This window comes from Carex rostrata, chromosome 13, assembly GCF_964058835.1.
Source record: "Carex rostrata chromosome 13, lpCarRost1.2, whole genome shotgun sequence".
NCBI lineage: Eukaryota > Viridiplantae > Streptophyta > Magnoliopsida > Poales > Cyperaceae > Carex > Carex rostrata.
Window position 1 is genome coordinate 10,749,559 of NC_135930.1, and position 13,966 is coordinate 10,763,524.

Genomic DNA, 13,966 nt, shown 5'->3' on the forward strand with positions numbered 1-13,966 from the left:
CAGCTCTTAAAAAGCTATCATATCCTCAATATATCCGTATATGCAAAAAAAAGTCCCTGCAAATTAAGAAATCTCATAGCTCTGTATGGTGCCACTACTGTCGGAATCTTTAGAAGAGTTATCATCTTTACCACTGGAGAGTTCCCTGCTCCAAGCATAGAGATTGAAGCCTGTGTATTCACCATGGAAACTATCGGCACTGGCGGATCCACATAGGTCCAGGGGTAGGCACTTGCCTACCCCTAGATTTGAAAAAAAAATTAGGCCTAGTACGTTTTTACTCTTGTGCCTAACCCTGGCTTAGATACAGTGCCTAACCCTGGCTCAGATAAAATTATAACAAGACCCGCTCCGCTTGATTGAATTAAAAGATAAATAACAGACTTCGATGTGACTTCTCCGCTGCCTAATTCCGATTAAATAAAATACTACTTTGAATCTTTGATTGATTCGCTGGCCCAATAAATAAAATACTCCTCCGCTGCTTTGAGGCTTTGATTGACTCACTTGCAACAAAATAAAAAAAAAGTCACTTAATTCTCATTGGCTGCTAGCAGAGGTGAGCAAAACCAAAAAAAAAAAAAGTAATTGGGTAACAGTATACCAGTTTTCTGTTTGCCACTATTTTACTGCAACAGAAAAGAGATTAAACTGGCAAAATAAAAACTGCTTAGAAATTAACTCCTATTTTCGTTTAAAATTGGATTGGATTGATTAAGCATCTACTCAGTTCTAAAGAAGCGCTCATCCAGCGATCTTTCATTTCTATCTCTTGCGAGAAGAAATCAGTTAGCATACCCGATTAGTTAATTGGTTTGAACCCGATTAAATAATTTGAATCCGATTAGTGCCCTACCATGACAGAAATTCTGAATCCGCCCCTGAATACCGGTGTAGACGTATCATGTCCTTTAAATCACATGAAAACTACCAGTATGCAGAACATTTATTCGTGATTTTTGAAGTATATTAGTTTGAACGATTTGTATTTTTCTTTGAAATCTATTCGAAAGATGTTCGAAACAGTTGACACTTAAGACTAAAATAGTACAGTTAGCTCAGTAGCCGGACACAAATATAAAAGGAAAATTTATAAAACTATGTACAAAAGCCGCGTCTTATCTCACAGCAATTATTGAAAAAAAAAGATGCTTCTTCTCCGGCTGAAACCCCCTCTCTCTTCCTTCCTCCCTTTTAAACCCTCGCCTCTCTTCTCCCGCGTCCCCTTCTCCACTACCGCCACGCCTTACCCTCTCTACTACGAGCTCGTCAACTACCGTCCCGTCCAGTCACACAAAGATGCCAGAAGTTCAGCCCAACACCAACCAGACCCCCAAAAGGAGCCTTATGTTTCCTCTTCCAGTGGAGATGAAGACGTCGAGGAAGCACCCGTCATGGACCGCTCCAAGCGCCGTTACTATGCCAAGCGCGACAAGAGAATGTATGGTTCGGATGAGCCCACTACCCGATCCAAGGGCTCCACGGAGTCCGTGGAGCTGAAGCCGGAGATCATCGATTTCCCTCGGTTGCATGCGCGTGAAGAGGAGCTCTACTTCCATGACGCTTTTGCCTTCCCGTGGGAGAAAAACAAGCACTACCGCATGGTTAGTCATGGTTACCGTACCATTCTTTCTTTGTGACTTTATGACAAACAGTAGGTGTGCATGAATGTTTACACTTTAACACTTTGTTTTAAGATAACCAATTCTGCCATACTGTTTTCGACCAAACCAGTACATATATAGATGCATAAAAGTTCCTTATTTAGTCATGAAATCCCCAATTAAATAGTACGCACTCAGACACACACTCACACGCACGCGAACACTTAAGCACAAGCATGTGCATTTTCATACACTCACACACACTCACATGCACATGCACCCGCATTTGTAAACAAATATGCATGTGCATAAGCACACACAATTGACCCATGTATTACGGTGGTGTTGTACCTTAACGTTACACCCATTGAGACCATGATTGCAAATAAGGCACTCATATTCATAAACACACAGATTCAAGAATATGGTGGCGGTGAATCACCTTAATGCTTAATTAAATACCCCATTCAGACCACCAATGAGCCTTCGTGGAGTATATTAGGTACCAGTCATGTCATCTTAACCCATTTTCGCCTCAAAAGGTTCAATTCTCAAGCATTAAGACATTTTGAAACTTCTTTGTTAAGACATTTTGATAAACAATTGATCTATAAGAAATTAACTTTGAATGCCTGATGCACACACTTACCTCATGTGCATGCGCACCAAATACATACATGAAACTGATATGCAGAGAACAGGGTACTAAAGTGCTCAAATATATTGAATTCCAAATTATGCGCACCAATGAGCACTCAGTTAAGTATAATTAAGTCTCAGCTGAACCCAAAGTGTCCTTAACTGACTATGGCAAGACATACCCTAAACTGATAATAGGTATATCAACTAGAGAAGAAGTACTTTCCTGACCAATCACTTGACAATGCCTTCGTCAAATGTGAGCAAAAAGATTTTAACAATGGAAATGAAAAGGAGAGGGACTTGGTTTTCTTTGAGCAGGAGAGCGGAACAACAATAGGGGGTGATGTAAGAGAGAGAAAGGTAGCAGAGTTCTTCAAGGCATTGAAAAAGCCAATAAAGGGTGAAGGGAAGAGGGAGAATAAAGTGTCAAGGGATGACAGAGAGGGGATGGGGAACAGAGAGGAAAGAGATGGGCCCCATGGGACAGTCCCGTTTTTGGCAAGTAGGAGAACAGAGCTCCCTCCTCGCTGGGATGGGCCTCATGGAACAGTTGTGCTTGTTGATAAGCCTAAAGGTGAAGTTATGATTATCTGATTCTCTTTTTGTAATTGTTCTTATTTATCTCTTTTAAGTTCAGAAGATTTTTTCTTTTCTTTTTTCATTGTATTGCAAATAGTGCTCAACCTTTTGTATCTTTGCATTGAACCCTACATGACCTGGAGTTAGTTAAAGGGTGCAGTACTGGCTAATGCCACTCAAATTATAGTTGCTGGTATAGGACCATGCTTGTGCAGCATCTTGCTGGTGGCTGGTAGCTTACCTGTACCTCACCTGGTAAGTGCAGTTTCTGCATTCTGTACAGGCTACCATTTCGGAAAATGCAGGGAAGTAAATTGATGTGGTGCTGACTATCTACTGAATATTTGGCATATAGTCCTATTTGTTTTGTATTTTTTGTCCTTTTTAATTTGACTTTTTTTTTTCCTAAGATAGGATGGACTTCGTTTACCGTCTGTGGGAAGTTACGGCGGCTGGTAAAAGTACAAAAGGTGCTTTTTTGACCTGTACAGATCTGCAGAGTACACTTTTTACCTTGTCTAGTTGATTTTATATTAACTATCTACCGGTGTGATACCAGTTTCCAATAGTTTGACCAAACCCCAATTTAATTAATTAGTCCTAACTCATTCAATGCAGTTAAGTGTCTCCACATTGTGCATCGATTTATTCTCAATTAGTTGTCAATTTTTTGGAGCCCGTTTAAAATTATTTTTAGCTTTGCTTGGCTTGTTGATTCTTCTCTTGCACAATGAGGGTAATTGAGCTAAAGCTGTTTTGTTAATTGAGGTTTAGCTGGAAAACATGACCGTCAAATTGAGCAATTTGGGAGTGCTTCTACAAATTCCTGTAGGTATGTTATACCGGAGTATGATTTTAACAACTTAGTTTATTAAATTTGTAGGTAGGTCATTGTGGTACGCTGGATCCAATGGCGACTGGTCTATTAATTGTTTGTGTGGGTAAAGCTACTAAGGTGGCCGATAGGTATTATAGCATTGTCTTGTTGCTAATTGCTAATTTAATTTCTTATATGCATATTACAAGTTTGCTTCTTTTGTATACCTATCCCTGTAAAACACTCAGATATTCGGTACTTTTCTGTTTTAAATATCAGTATTTCATACTTTAAGCCCCTTGTTAGTTGTTTCATTTGTTTTTCCTTGTCCTGAGTTGTTTATGCGCATGACTAAACAGGTTAAGTGTTTAAGCTTAATTGACCCATAACAGAACAATTTACTTCTATATTAGCCAGAATCAAGTTGTTGGCATTATGTAGTTGCTATCGTTAAGCAGGGTCTTATATTTACCAATGCCACTTTTGGATCGTTCCTATTAATATACCTCCTTATCATGTTTTTGTGTTTTTGAATTGATAGATATCAAGGAATGACGAAAGGTTATAGTGGCGTTTTTAGGTTAGGAGAGGCCACATCTACTTGGGATGCTGATTCACCAGTGAGTTATTCTATCTTTCTTCATTTAAATTTTATATTTTCTTTTGTTTCACTATATCATTTAGGGTTTTGAGTTTTGAAGATCCTTGTACAAAACTCCTTATACATGCCCTGACATTTACTCCTAAGCATCTTACATGAGAGCTGAAATTTGTGGAGGTAGCTTTATTTTTTTTTCCATATGTAAGCTCTTATGATTGGAAATAGACAGATAATTACTGTATCATCTCATATGGTAATATTTTATTAGTGTGAATTATTTGTAGATTATCTTTTGAACTAGTACTTTCAGGAAATAATTTCAACTTTTATTACTGTAGTTGATCATTGTTATTATTTTTTCATTGGTTTTCATTGTTTTTGTTTTTCTGGTTTTAAATTATGTGCGCTTCCTGTTCTTCATAAGGTAATACAAAGAGAGCCTTGGGAGCACATAAGAGATGAAGACATAAGAAAGGCAGCTGCTTCTTTTTTGGGAGAGATATGGCAAGTCCCTCCAATGTTCTCTGCTATTAAGGTATGGAAACTTATTAATTTAATAGTTCTATTTCTAGCTTAGAAGTTTTCCTTTTAAGTTTAGAACATTCCTTTAGTAATGCATGTTGCCTCAAAGAAATTTCATACCATGTACTTCTCCAATATGGACATTGTACTTTACCCCTCCCAATTTGACCAGGTATGTCTCAATTAGACTCTATTTAATCTCAGTAGCCCTCAATCTGGCCTAAATTAGAATCTGTTTAACCTCAATTATGTAGTTAAGCACCAAATGAGTGAAGAAAAAATAAAATGTGACCCTCTTTTGGTTAAAACAGTTCATGGTACCAATAATTGGAATACTGATATGGCAATCCTTGAATCTAATAAAATACTTTTTGCTAATAATAAATTGCAAAGGTTGGAGGAGAGAAAATGTATGATAAAGCCAGAAGAGGAGAGACAATAGAGTTGGCACCCAGACGAATTTCTATCAATGAATTTGAAATTGAGCGAAGTTTGGAAGACAGGTTTTATTTTATATTTTACTTATCTTTTCCATTGAACTTTAATTAATACCAGGTTTGTTTATATTTACTTTGTTTTCTTCAGTGTTTGCCTAATCATTGCTTTGTTCTTGATCTAGGCTCAAGTCATGCTCAACTACCAGGCCATATAACACCAAAACCTGTACAAATATTATACTAATGATGAATTGATGATGTCTCAGTATTGTAACATTGCCAAATACCACATTAAATTATGAGCCAGGTAGCTACTTAGTACTGTTTGTTAAAGTTGTATCTGTAGCTGTAGCTGTAGTAATGGTTTATTATTGAGTTATGGTCCAGGTAATTGAAGTTTTTCATTTTTTTTTAAACGGGTAGTTGTGAAGTCTTGCTTAATATAGTGGATGTGTTTTTGCCTCTAGATGTTATGGAAGTGCAAAGGCAATTATTTTAATCAGACAACTTTAAATTAAAGTTCTCATTTCATGTGTTGTCTCTATTTTCATCAATTGGCTTTTGTTCTTTTTTTGTTATAATATCTGTAGTTAAGCATCACCAATATCCAAATGCCTCTCTGAGGACAATATATTATTTGAATTTGTTCTTTCTTTTGTTTGTTAAAATTATTTTTGGTGAAAATCTTTAGGCAAAATTTGATATTTCGAGTTACATGCTCAAAAGGAACATACATTCGGTCTCTATGTGCTGATCTTGGAAAAGCTCTCGGCAGGTATGCATATAAATTTTTAGAAGTTCAATTACAGGACCAATCCTTATTGTTGCAGTACCAATTGGTTTTTTACGATATCCCCCCTTAAATTAGCACTATCCTGCCATAGAAATCCCAACAGAACAAAAGTTATTTTAAAAGGGTCAAACATCATTGGCCAGGAGGTAGAATTTTGTTATAAGATAACATCATAGGAAATAACCATGTTTTTCTGACTTTATAAATATTTCCAGCTGTGCTCACTTAACTGCCCTACGTCGGGATTCAATAGGTAACTTTATCAGCATATATGTATTCATATAAATTTTAGTCGAGCAATAAATGTTGCTATTCTTGAAATATAAAATTATTCATTGTCTGTTCACCATTTCTAACTGCTTCAAGAATTTCTCTCTGTGTTACCTTTTTGTCATGTCTGGTACTGAACTGTACAGTACAGACTACTAGAACTTCCTTTTTTTTATTGGTTTAGAAATCAAAATAGTAGCCTAATGAAAAAAGAACAAAGTAAAATGTTGCAATGTTTTATTTGTGTTCTATAGTAGGGTCCAAATTATGCTAGCAACAATTAGTATTTAGCACCAATCTACTACTAGGATTTTTTATTTGTCTTTTGTACTTCTAAAGAAAAAATTGACTAACATTTTACTTCCATGTTTCGCACTTTTTTCAGGAGAGTACTCTGTTGATGATGCATTTAATTTTGAGGAATTACAGGAACTTATTACTAAAGGATACTTTTGAGAGTTGTTCCCCCTTTTTGTTTTATTCTTAAGATTTTTCTTTGTACGATTTAATATTTTTTCGAGAAACAATGCTTTCACTATAAAAGATGAATGCTATGCTAAGAACAGAGAATGTAAGTGTAACTCAATATTAAAATAAAATACAAGTACAAAACTAGTAGGATTTCACCTCCCAACATGTTTTCCTCAAGTTTTGCTTCCTATTGGAATTTTTTTCATTACATTTGGTACTTCTATACAAAGCCCTCACTCAATTTGCATAAGATCCAACACAGCTTTCACTCAATTTATAGGCTATCACTTAGGAGTTAGGACAAAAATAAAATAAAAACTAATACCAAGCTAATAAAAGTCTAATACTTGTTTTTCTCGTGGAATGTAATTATTTATCATAAAAAAACTATAAGTGTAAACTTATTTTCTATAAAAACAATTTTTGTAAGCATAAATTGTCTAAAAAGACTTATTTTAAAGTGTAGTTATCATTATTGTTTCGGTTAACGACGCCCAAGGGTATTGATTTGAAATCGTTCATTTTCAGTTGAATAATGTGCTCTGAGTTGCTCTATCATCGTTCATTTTTATTTGTCATATTCAACTTATATTTTAGTCTTCTCCAGCATCTCATATTGATGTTTTTTTTTTCCCTTGATACATTTGCAAAACCAAAATAAAATACTAGTAAGATGACGAACAAGTATATAATGTTGTTTATAAAGCTTAGCCACAAGCCCACAAGAGCATTATTTGTGCATACAACTTAGATGACTATCATATTATACTTGCTGTCATATTGCATGTTTCTTCTCCACTCCATTTTTGTGTGATTGTTAGGTTAGTCATACCAATTTTGTTTATCAATTTTGAGCGGTACTTTTTTGCCTTGTTTCTTTTTTATAATATTTAATTTACATGCATATATCCTGTCCTGATTTTTTTGTTTGTTTGTATTGTCTTTTTTATTGTTGCCTTTTGCATTAACCTAAATTAAAGAGAAGTGTTACGACGTATTATAAAATGATTGAACATTGAAGTAAATCACATCATCATAGTTCAATTCATGTGCACAAGTGTTGAGATTTGAGACTGCAGTTCACCAAACCTGGTGATTCTTTGTGTCGCCGCCTGTGCACAACTGTGTGTAAAATTGATCGATGGTGATCTTAATGTTTGTTGCATTTCTACTATTTCAACTATTTATAAGTTGATCTAATCACCCGAAAAAAAAAATATGCTTCATATGCAATTTTTGTTTTGTAAAATTGGTCGATTCTAAGACAAAAAAAACATATATTCAAAATAAAACAAAATTGCCGTATGGATTTGTACCCCGTACTCCCGTAGTATGATGCTTACAGTTATTGACACTGTTGAGCAATAAAAATTCTTGGTAACTTTTTCCTTGACTTTATAACAATATTCTAAGAGTGAGTCTATGGTACTATGCATATCACGGGTTGCTACCGTGTTATGGCTCTATATTCGAGTTTTCAAATCCTAACGGTCGATCCGAACCGTTCATCTTGTTCTCCATATTAATATGTGTTTGGAGACAAAATTTTACATTTTTTGAAAAAAATTTACTATTTTTTTAGATATTTAGAAAATCACTTGATCTGAAAATTCTGGACCATCCAAAAACAGTGATTTTCAATAAATCTACAAAAATAGTAAAAAAAATTTCAAAAAATGTAAAATTTGATCTCCAAACACATATTAATATGGATAACAAGATGAACGGTTCGGATCGACCGTTAGGATTTGAAAACTCGAATATAAAGCCTTAGCACAGTGCCAAATCTTAATATGCATAGTACCATAGACTCACTCATATTCTAATATATTGTTGGAAATTTCGAAACATTTTTAAGTCACCAGGTACTTAATTGTACGAACTATGAAATGAACTATTTATTGAATTTATGATATTAAGTTGGAATGCTTGTGGACTTAATATTCTATAGTGTGTTGGCTCATAAATATTTTTGTCTCTGTAGTAAGTTTCAAAATATTTTACCTACGGGTTTTTCATAAATTTTTTTTTTTTATCTGTCTCATATTATTAACACTCTCGTTCATCGATTTTATTCTCTCTTTATTTATTATGATCGGATAGCTCATATTTTCTCCTTATTTTAAGATAGAACATATGTTTAATTTTTTTTTAAAAATATGCAGTCAACCGTGTATTTTATTATATTTTTTTTTCTATATCCAAAGTTTATTTGAATAATCTTTTTTTAGAAATTATTGCTATTATACAAATTTAATTTATTTTAAATCGATATTATTTTTGTTGAAACAAATTCCGAGAGACAATTTTAATATTTTAACATTTAAAACTTCACTGATGATGATATCTATACTAGTTCAATATTTACTTCTATTTTTCTTCAACTAATTACACGATTTACATTACAGTATCCAGGGACGGAGCCAAGAATTCATGGAATGGGGGTAAACAATTTTTTTTTTAATAATAATGGTGAGTGAGAGAGATAATATAAAATAAGAAGTGTCACATGTGAGTTTTTGATTTTTTTTTTATTAAAAAAAATTCTAAAATGCTAGAAATCTCTCAAATTATACACAAATCATTTTTTTTAAATGGGGGTCAATAATATATTAATTTCACAAAAAATATAGGGGTCAATTTCTTGTACCTCTAATATTTTACTATAATTTATATAAGAGATATATATTTTTTAGGAGTAGAACTAGGGTGCTCTTAAACTCACCAAAGTTTTGGTGAGCTTAACTCTAAAACTCATCAAATCGATTTCAAATGTCGAATCCGAACCGTTGAAACCCGTCTACCTTACGTGTGATGCATCTACATGTGAAATTTTTAAACATTCGAATTAATTTAGTATAAAGTCAAGCGATCAAAATTAGAAGGTTAATAAATTAATTTTAGTGCATTCATTTTTTGAACATTTTTTGACCGCTTGACTTTATACTAAATTAATTCAGATGTTTAAAAATTTCACATGTAGATGCATCACACCTAAGGTAGGCGGGTTTCAACGGTTCGGATTCGTCATTTGAAATCGATTTGATGTGAGCTTAAGAGCACCCTAGTTCTACTCTATTTTTAGTACTAGTTTTTGAAAAAGAATGAAGATGAATTGACACCATTCTTGTATAGTAGGTCCGCCACTAACAGTTACAATTAGAGACATAAAAGTGATATTAACACCAGTTATGTTGATCTCTCTTGAGTGAAATGCACACAGTATTGATTGATTACCGAGTACTGACCAACCTTTTATTACAAGTTCCCAAATTTAGCTTTAACAGATAACATCATAACAGTCAAAGAGCTACTACATCATTAATCCCATTCAAAGGCACGCTACAATGCTACATGCCGCATGCATCAATCAAACCACATTTTCGGGATAAAGATTTTAACAGATCAATTTTAGCTTCATGCAGCGCAAGAACTATAGAATTAAAACAGCGCTACATATGGTTCGTCCGCTGCATGAAATGAAAATTGCTCTGTTACCCCTTTTCCGTATTGGCACGGTACCAGATGGTGAGATTCCATACAGGAGCAGAAGGATGCATTAATAATACTTTCTTATCAAATCTGTCGGTAAAGCATCCAACATTCCAATGAGTTTCTATCAAGGTTCTAAATAGCGTTTATAGCAGCATAGCGGGGAGAAAAAAAAAACTTTAGCGAATAGCGTAGTTATAGCGGAAGCTATCATAAATAGTGTTTTCTTATTTCAAAAATTATATTGTATATTTCTACTAATAGTAAACATGTTTCATCGAGAAAAAAAAACCAAATTGATTAAGAAGTTATAATATTCATATTGAAGTTCAATTTCTCACGGACAAGATCTCTAGGCATTATTTTATTTTTTCATTTTTGGAAAACCCAACAATAATGAATAATACAAAATTTAATTGATACAGCGGTATAGCCCGCACATGTTCCATTATATTGATATAGTTTGATAAAGTAAAAAAAAAACATCTGGACATTAACGTTCATTAAAATTACAAAATCATAATTCCATGTAGCATAGTGGACCGCTATTGCCGCTACGCGCTACACGCTATAGCGGCCGTAGCTCGATTAGTGCAGTTTTACCCCGTAGCTTAGCTTTCTAGGTCCAAAACCGCTATAGCTGCGTTATAGCTAGCTATTTAGAACACTGGTTTCTAGCGTGTGTATACAAGAGAGGATTTAATTTTAATCGCAGACTAATCTCGGTGAAGAAATATTTTTAATGCGTACTTCGGTGAATTGATTTTAATTTAGAATTTTCCGTGGCATTCTCGTCAACAAAATAAGTCCACTATTAGAGTAGAACTTGGGTGTTCTTAAGTTCACCAAGGTGTTTAGTGAGCTTAATCTCAAAATCTATTATATTAGTTTCAAATAATAAATTCAAAATGTTAAAATCGATTTAATTCACAACTGATGAATTTACATGTAAAGTTTTTAGAATTTCGAATTGATTTTGTATAAAGTCGAGTGGTAAAAAAGTGTTAAAAAATGAATGCACTAAATTTAATTTATAAACCTTCTAATTTTGGCCGCTTAACTTTATACTAAATTACTTTGGTAGCCACTACCAATTTTCTCAAAAAAAAAACTTTATACTAAATTAATTTGAAAAGTTAAAATCTTTGTATGTAAATTCATTATTTCACTAGATGGATTTGAACGGCTTAGATTTGTCGTTTGAAACCGATATAATATATTTTGGAGTTAAGCTCACCAAACACCTTGGTGAGCTTAAGAACACCCTAGTTTTACTCCCACTATTAAATACTAGTATCATACCCGTGCGTTGCAACGGGGACATATTATAAGAAACAAATATATCAATGAAAATAATAATTATCTAAAAATTAAAACACATGTTAATAGAAAATTTATATGATTATGTATTTTTAATTAACTTTAATCGTGATCTCTGATAACAATTTGATGATATGATGATTTTTTATTTTTAAGTACCAATGATATCAAATAATAGCTTGATTCGAATCTAATATCAAATATCATACAACAATTCAATATCAACATATAATATGATATCAAAAAACATAAATAAAAAATGTTATCGTGTGTATGTATAGGATATATACACACACACATATTATAAGAAAAATATATATTCACACACACATTCCAATTTATACTCTTCTTTGTTTCCAATTTATAACACACACACACACACATTGATATATTCTATATCGGAAATATATTCTAAATTGTCCACACCAATATGTATAAAAACAAAGAAAGAGAAACGAAGAAGTAAGGAAACAATAAATAAGAAAATGGAAAGTTGAGTCTTCTCAATTGAAGATGAGAAATATGGAAACAAAAAAAATAAGGAAACAGATAAATGTATCGCTAAATTTAAGAATTTATTCAATTTTAATTGTAACGTATCGTGTGGCAACATATGTGGTAAGTATGTTTTTAACTAAATTTAGACTTCTATACATAAAACAGATGCATTTAATCAAAAGAAGACAAAATATGTAATTGGAGAGCTGAGATCAAATCCGAAGTTTCATCTATCAATCGTAGCCGTTGGCGGATCGGACACCCAACGTGCTTAATAATAGAATAGACTATAGAGATAGAGATATTTTATCACCACTCTATAATTGTATATCTTAAAGGGCGTGAGAGGTAGCTAAGTCTCCTTATGGTTAAAAAAACTTGTAAATTTTATATGTATTTTTTGTCAATTTTAATACAATTTTATAGTTTACTTCCTCAATTAGTGAAACATTTATTTAATTAAAACAATAAATAAAATATGTCTCGTTCTAAAATATTTTTTTTTAATCAAATGAACTCACTCACTAAAGTAAATTTGTGTTTCCAGACTAATTAAGTAAAACGCAAGCACGTGTCCGGTGTCCCTATAAATTTATTATTATTAGGTTTTTTTTTTTTTTTTTTTGCTCATGTTTAATATTGCCATGGTCTGAAACTCTGAATGCATCACTTGATGCGTTAGCAAACCCGATCTTTTGTGGGGGGCAATTTGGTAACTTGAGCCATTATTCTTTTATGAAGAAGAATTTATGCTTCGAAGTGTTACTTACACATTAAGTATAATAATACATGAACGCTGGTGTGTGTGATTATTACACCTCATAACCTTCTGATTTAATGAGTGATGCTTTGCATTTATTAGAGCTCTTGAAGAGAGATTGGTTGGGTAAGAGAGTGGGGGTTTTAAATTTGTTTGATTTAACCAAATCAAATTATATTGGATAAGATGGTCCCCACTTCAATTCGTTTTACAAATTATAATAATTTAATCTTCGGTTATAGTCGATTTAATGATTAAAAATAAAATAGATCGAACAAAATTAACTGAACGATAATATTTATTAATAAATATGAGTAGAACTAGGGTGTTCTTAAGTTCACCAAGTCTTTTGGTGAATTCAAATCTAAAACTTATCGAATCGGCTTTAAACAACGAATACGAATCATTGAAACCCGTCTACTTTACGAGTGATGCATCTACATGTAAAAAAAATTTTTTTTTGCATATAATCAAATGATCAAAATACGTTCAAAAAATGAACGCATTAAAATTAATTTATTAACCTTCTAATTTTAACCGCTCGACTTTGAACTAAATTAATTCGAATGTTTAAAATTTTCACATGTAGACGCATCACTCGTAAGGTAGGCGGGTTTCAACAGTTCAGATTCGTCATTTGAAGTCGATTTAACGGATTTTAGACTTGAGAACACCCTAGTTCTACTCAATAAATATTATATTAGCACATAAATTATCAAGTTAGCACTTTATATTATTGGTTGCAAATTAAAGAAAAATATACCAATTCCGTTCAACCAAATAAACCAACTAAAGTTCGGTTTATAATTTGGCTGATTGGATTTTTAAGTTGGTTCAGTTATGCAAACCGAATAGATTTTTGATTTGATTTGAAAAAGGGATAGGTGTTTGGAAAGTGAGCGGCTTCCACCGTTTAAATAATATAAAAAGTTAAAAGAGTAGGATTAAAATGCACTATTGATTTTGTGCTCCAATCATATTTCATCTCTTTATCTCTATTCTCAAAGTTCAAACAGTCGATTTGAACGGCTCAACATGATCTCCATATTAAAATGTACTTAGAGACCAAATTTTATATTTTTTGATTTTTTTTACTATTTTTTTAGATAGGTACAAAATCACTGCATCTGGACCATCCAAAAACAGTAATTTTGTACCTA

At 32.9% G+C, this 13,966-nt stretch overlaps 1 protein-coding gene across 2 annotated transcripts; it reads left to right on the plus strand.

Annotated features, from left to right (window-relative positions):
* The first annotated feature begins 1,097 nt into the window (after positions 1-1,097).
* On the plus strand, positions 1,098-6,899 carry LOC144564109 (Pseudouridine synthase family protein). 2 transcript variants are annotated; one of them, XM_078313632.1, is made up of 10 exons: positions 1,098-1,604; positions 2,442-2,820; positions 3,240-3,295; positions 3,709-3,791; positions 4,184-4,262; positions 4,668-4,778; positions 5,159-5,268; positions 5,894-5,977; positions 6,211-6,248; positions 6,651-6,899. In XM_078313632.1, the coding sequence occupies exons 1-10, from the start codon at positions 1,149-1,151 to the stop codon at positions 6,719-6,721; spliced, it is 1,467 nt and encodes a 488-aa protein (XP_078169758.1). In that variant the 5' UTR covers positions 1,098-1,148; the 3' UTR covers positions 6,722-6,899. The 2 variants fall into 2 exon arrangements, with proteins under 2 accessions (XP_078169758.1, XP_078169759.1); XM_078313633.1 differs by having other exon boundaries at positions 1,101-1,604; positions 2,565-2,820.
* Positions 6,900-13,966: the final 7,067 nt, after the last annotated feature.

What these genes read in the sequence shown, in the direction of transcription:
- LOC144564109 (XM_078313632.1), top strand. Translation starts at nt 1,149, where the DNA reads ATGCTTCTTCTCCGGCTGAAACCCCCTCTCTCTTCCTTCCTCCCTTTT. An exon ending in GCTACTAAGGTGGCCGATAG is followed by an intron (nt 3,792 to 4,183) that starts GTATTATAGCAT and finishes TTGAATTGATAG; the next exon opens with ATATCAAGGAATGACGAAAG. An exon ending in CCTACGTCGGGATTCAATAG is followed by an intron (nt 6,249 to 6,650) that starts GTAACTTTATCA and finishes CACTTTTTTCAG; the next exon opens with GAGAGTACTCTGTTGATGAT.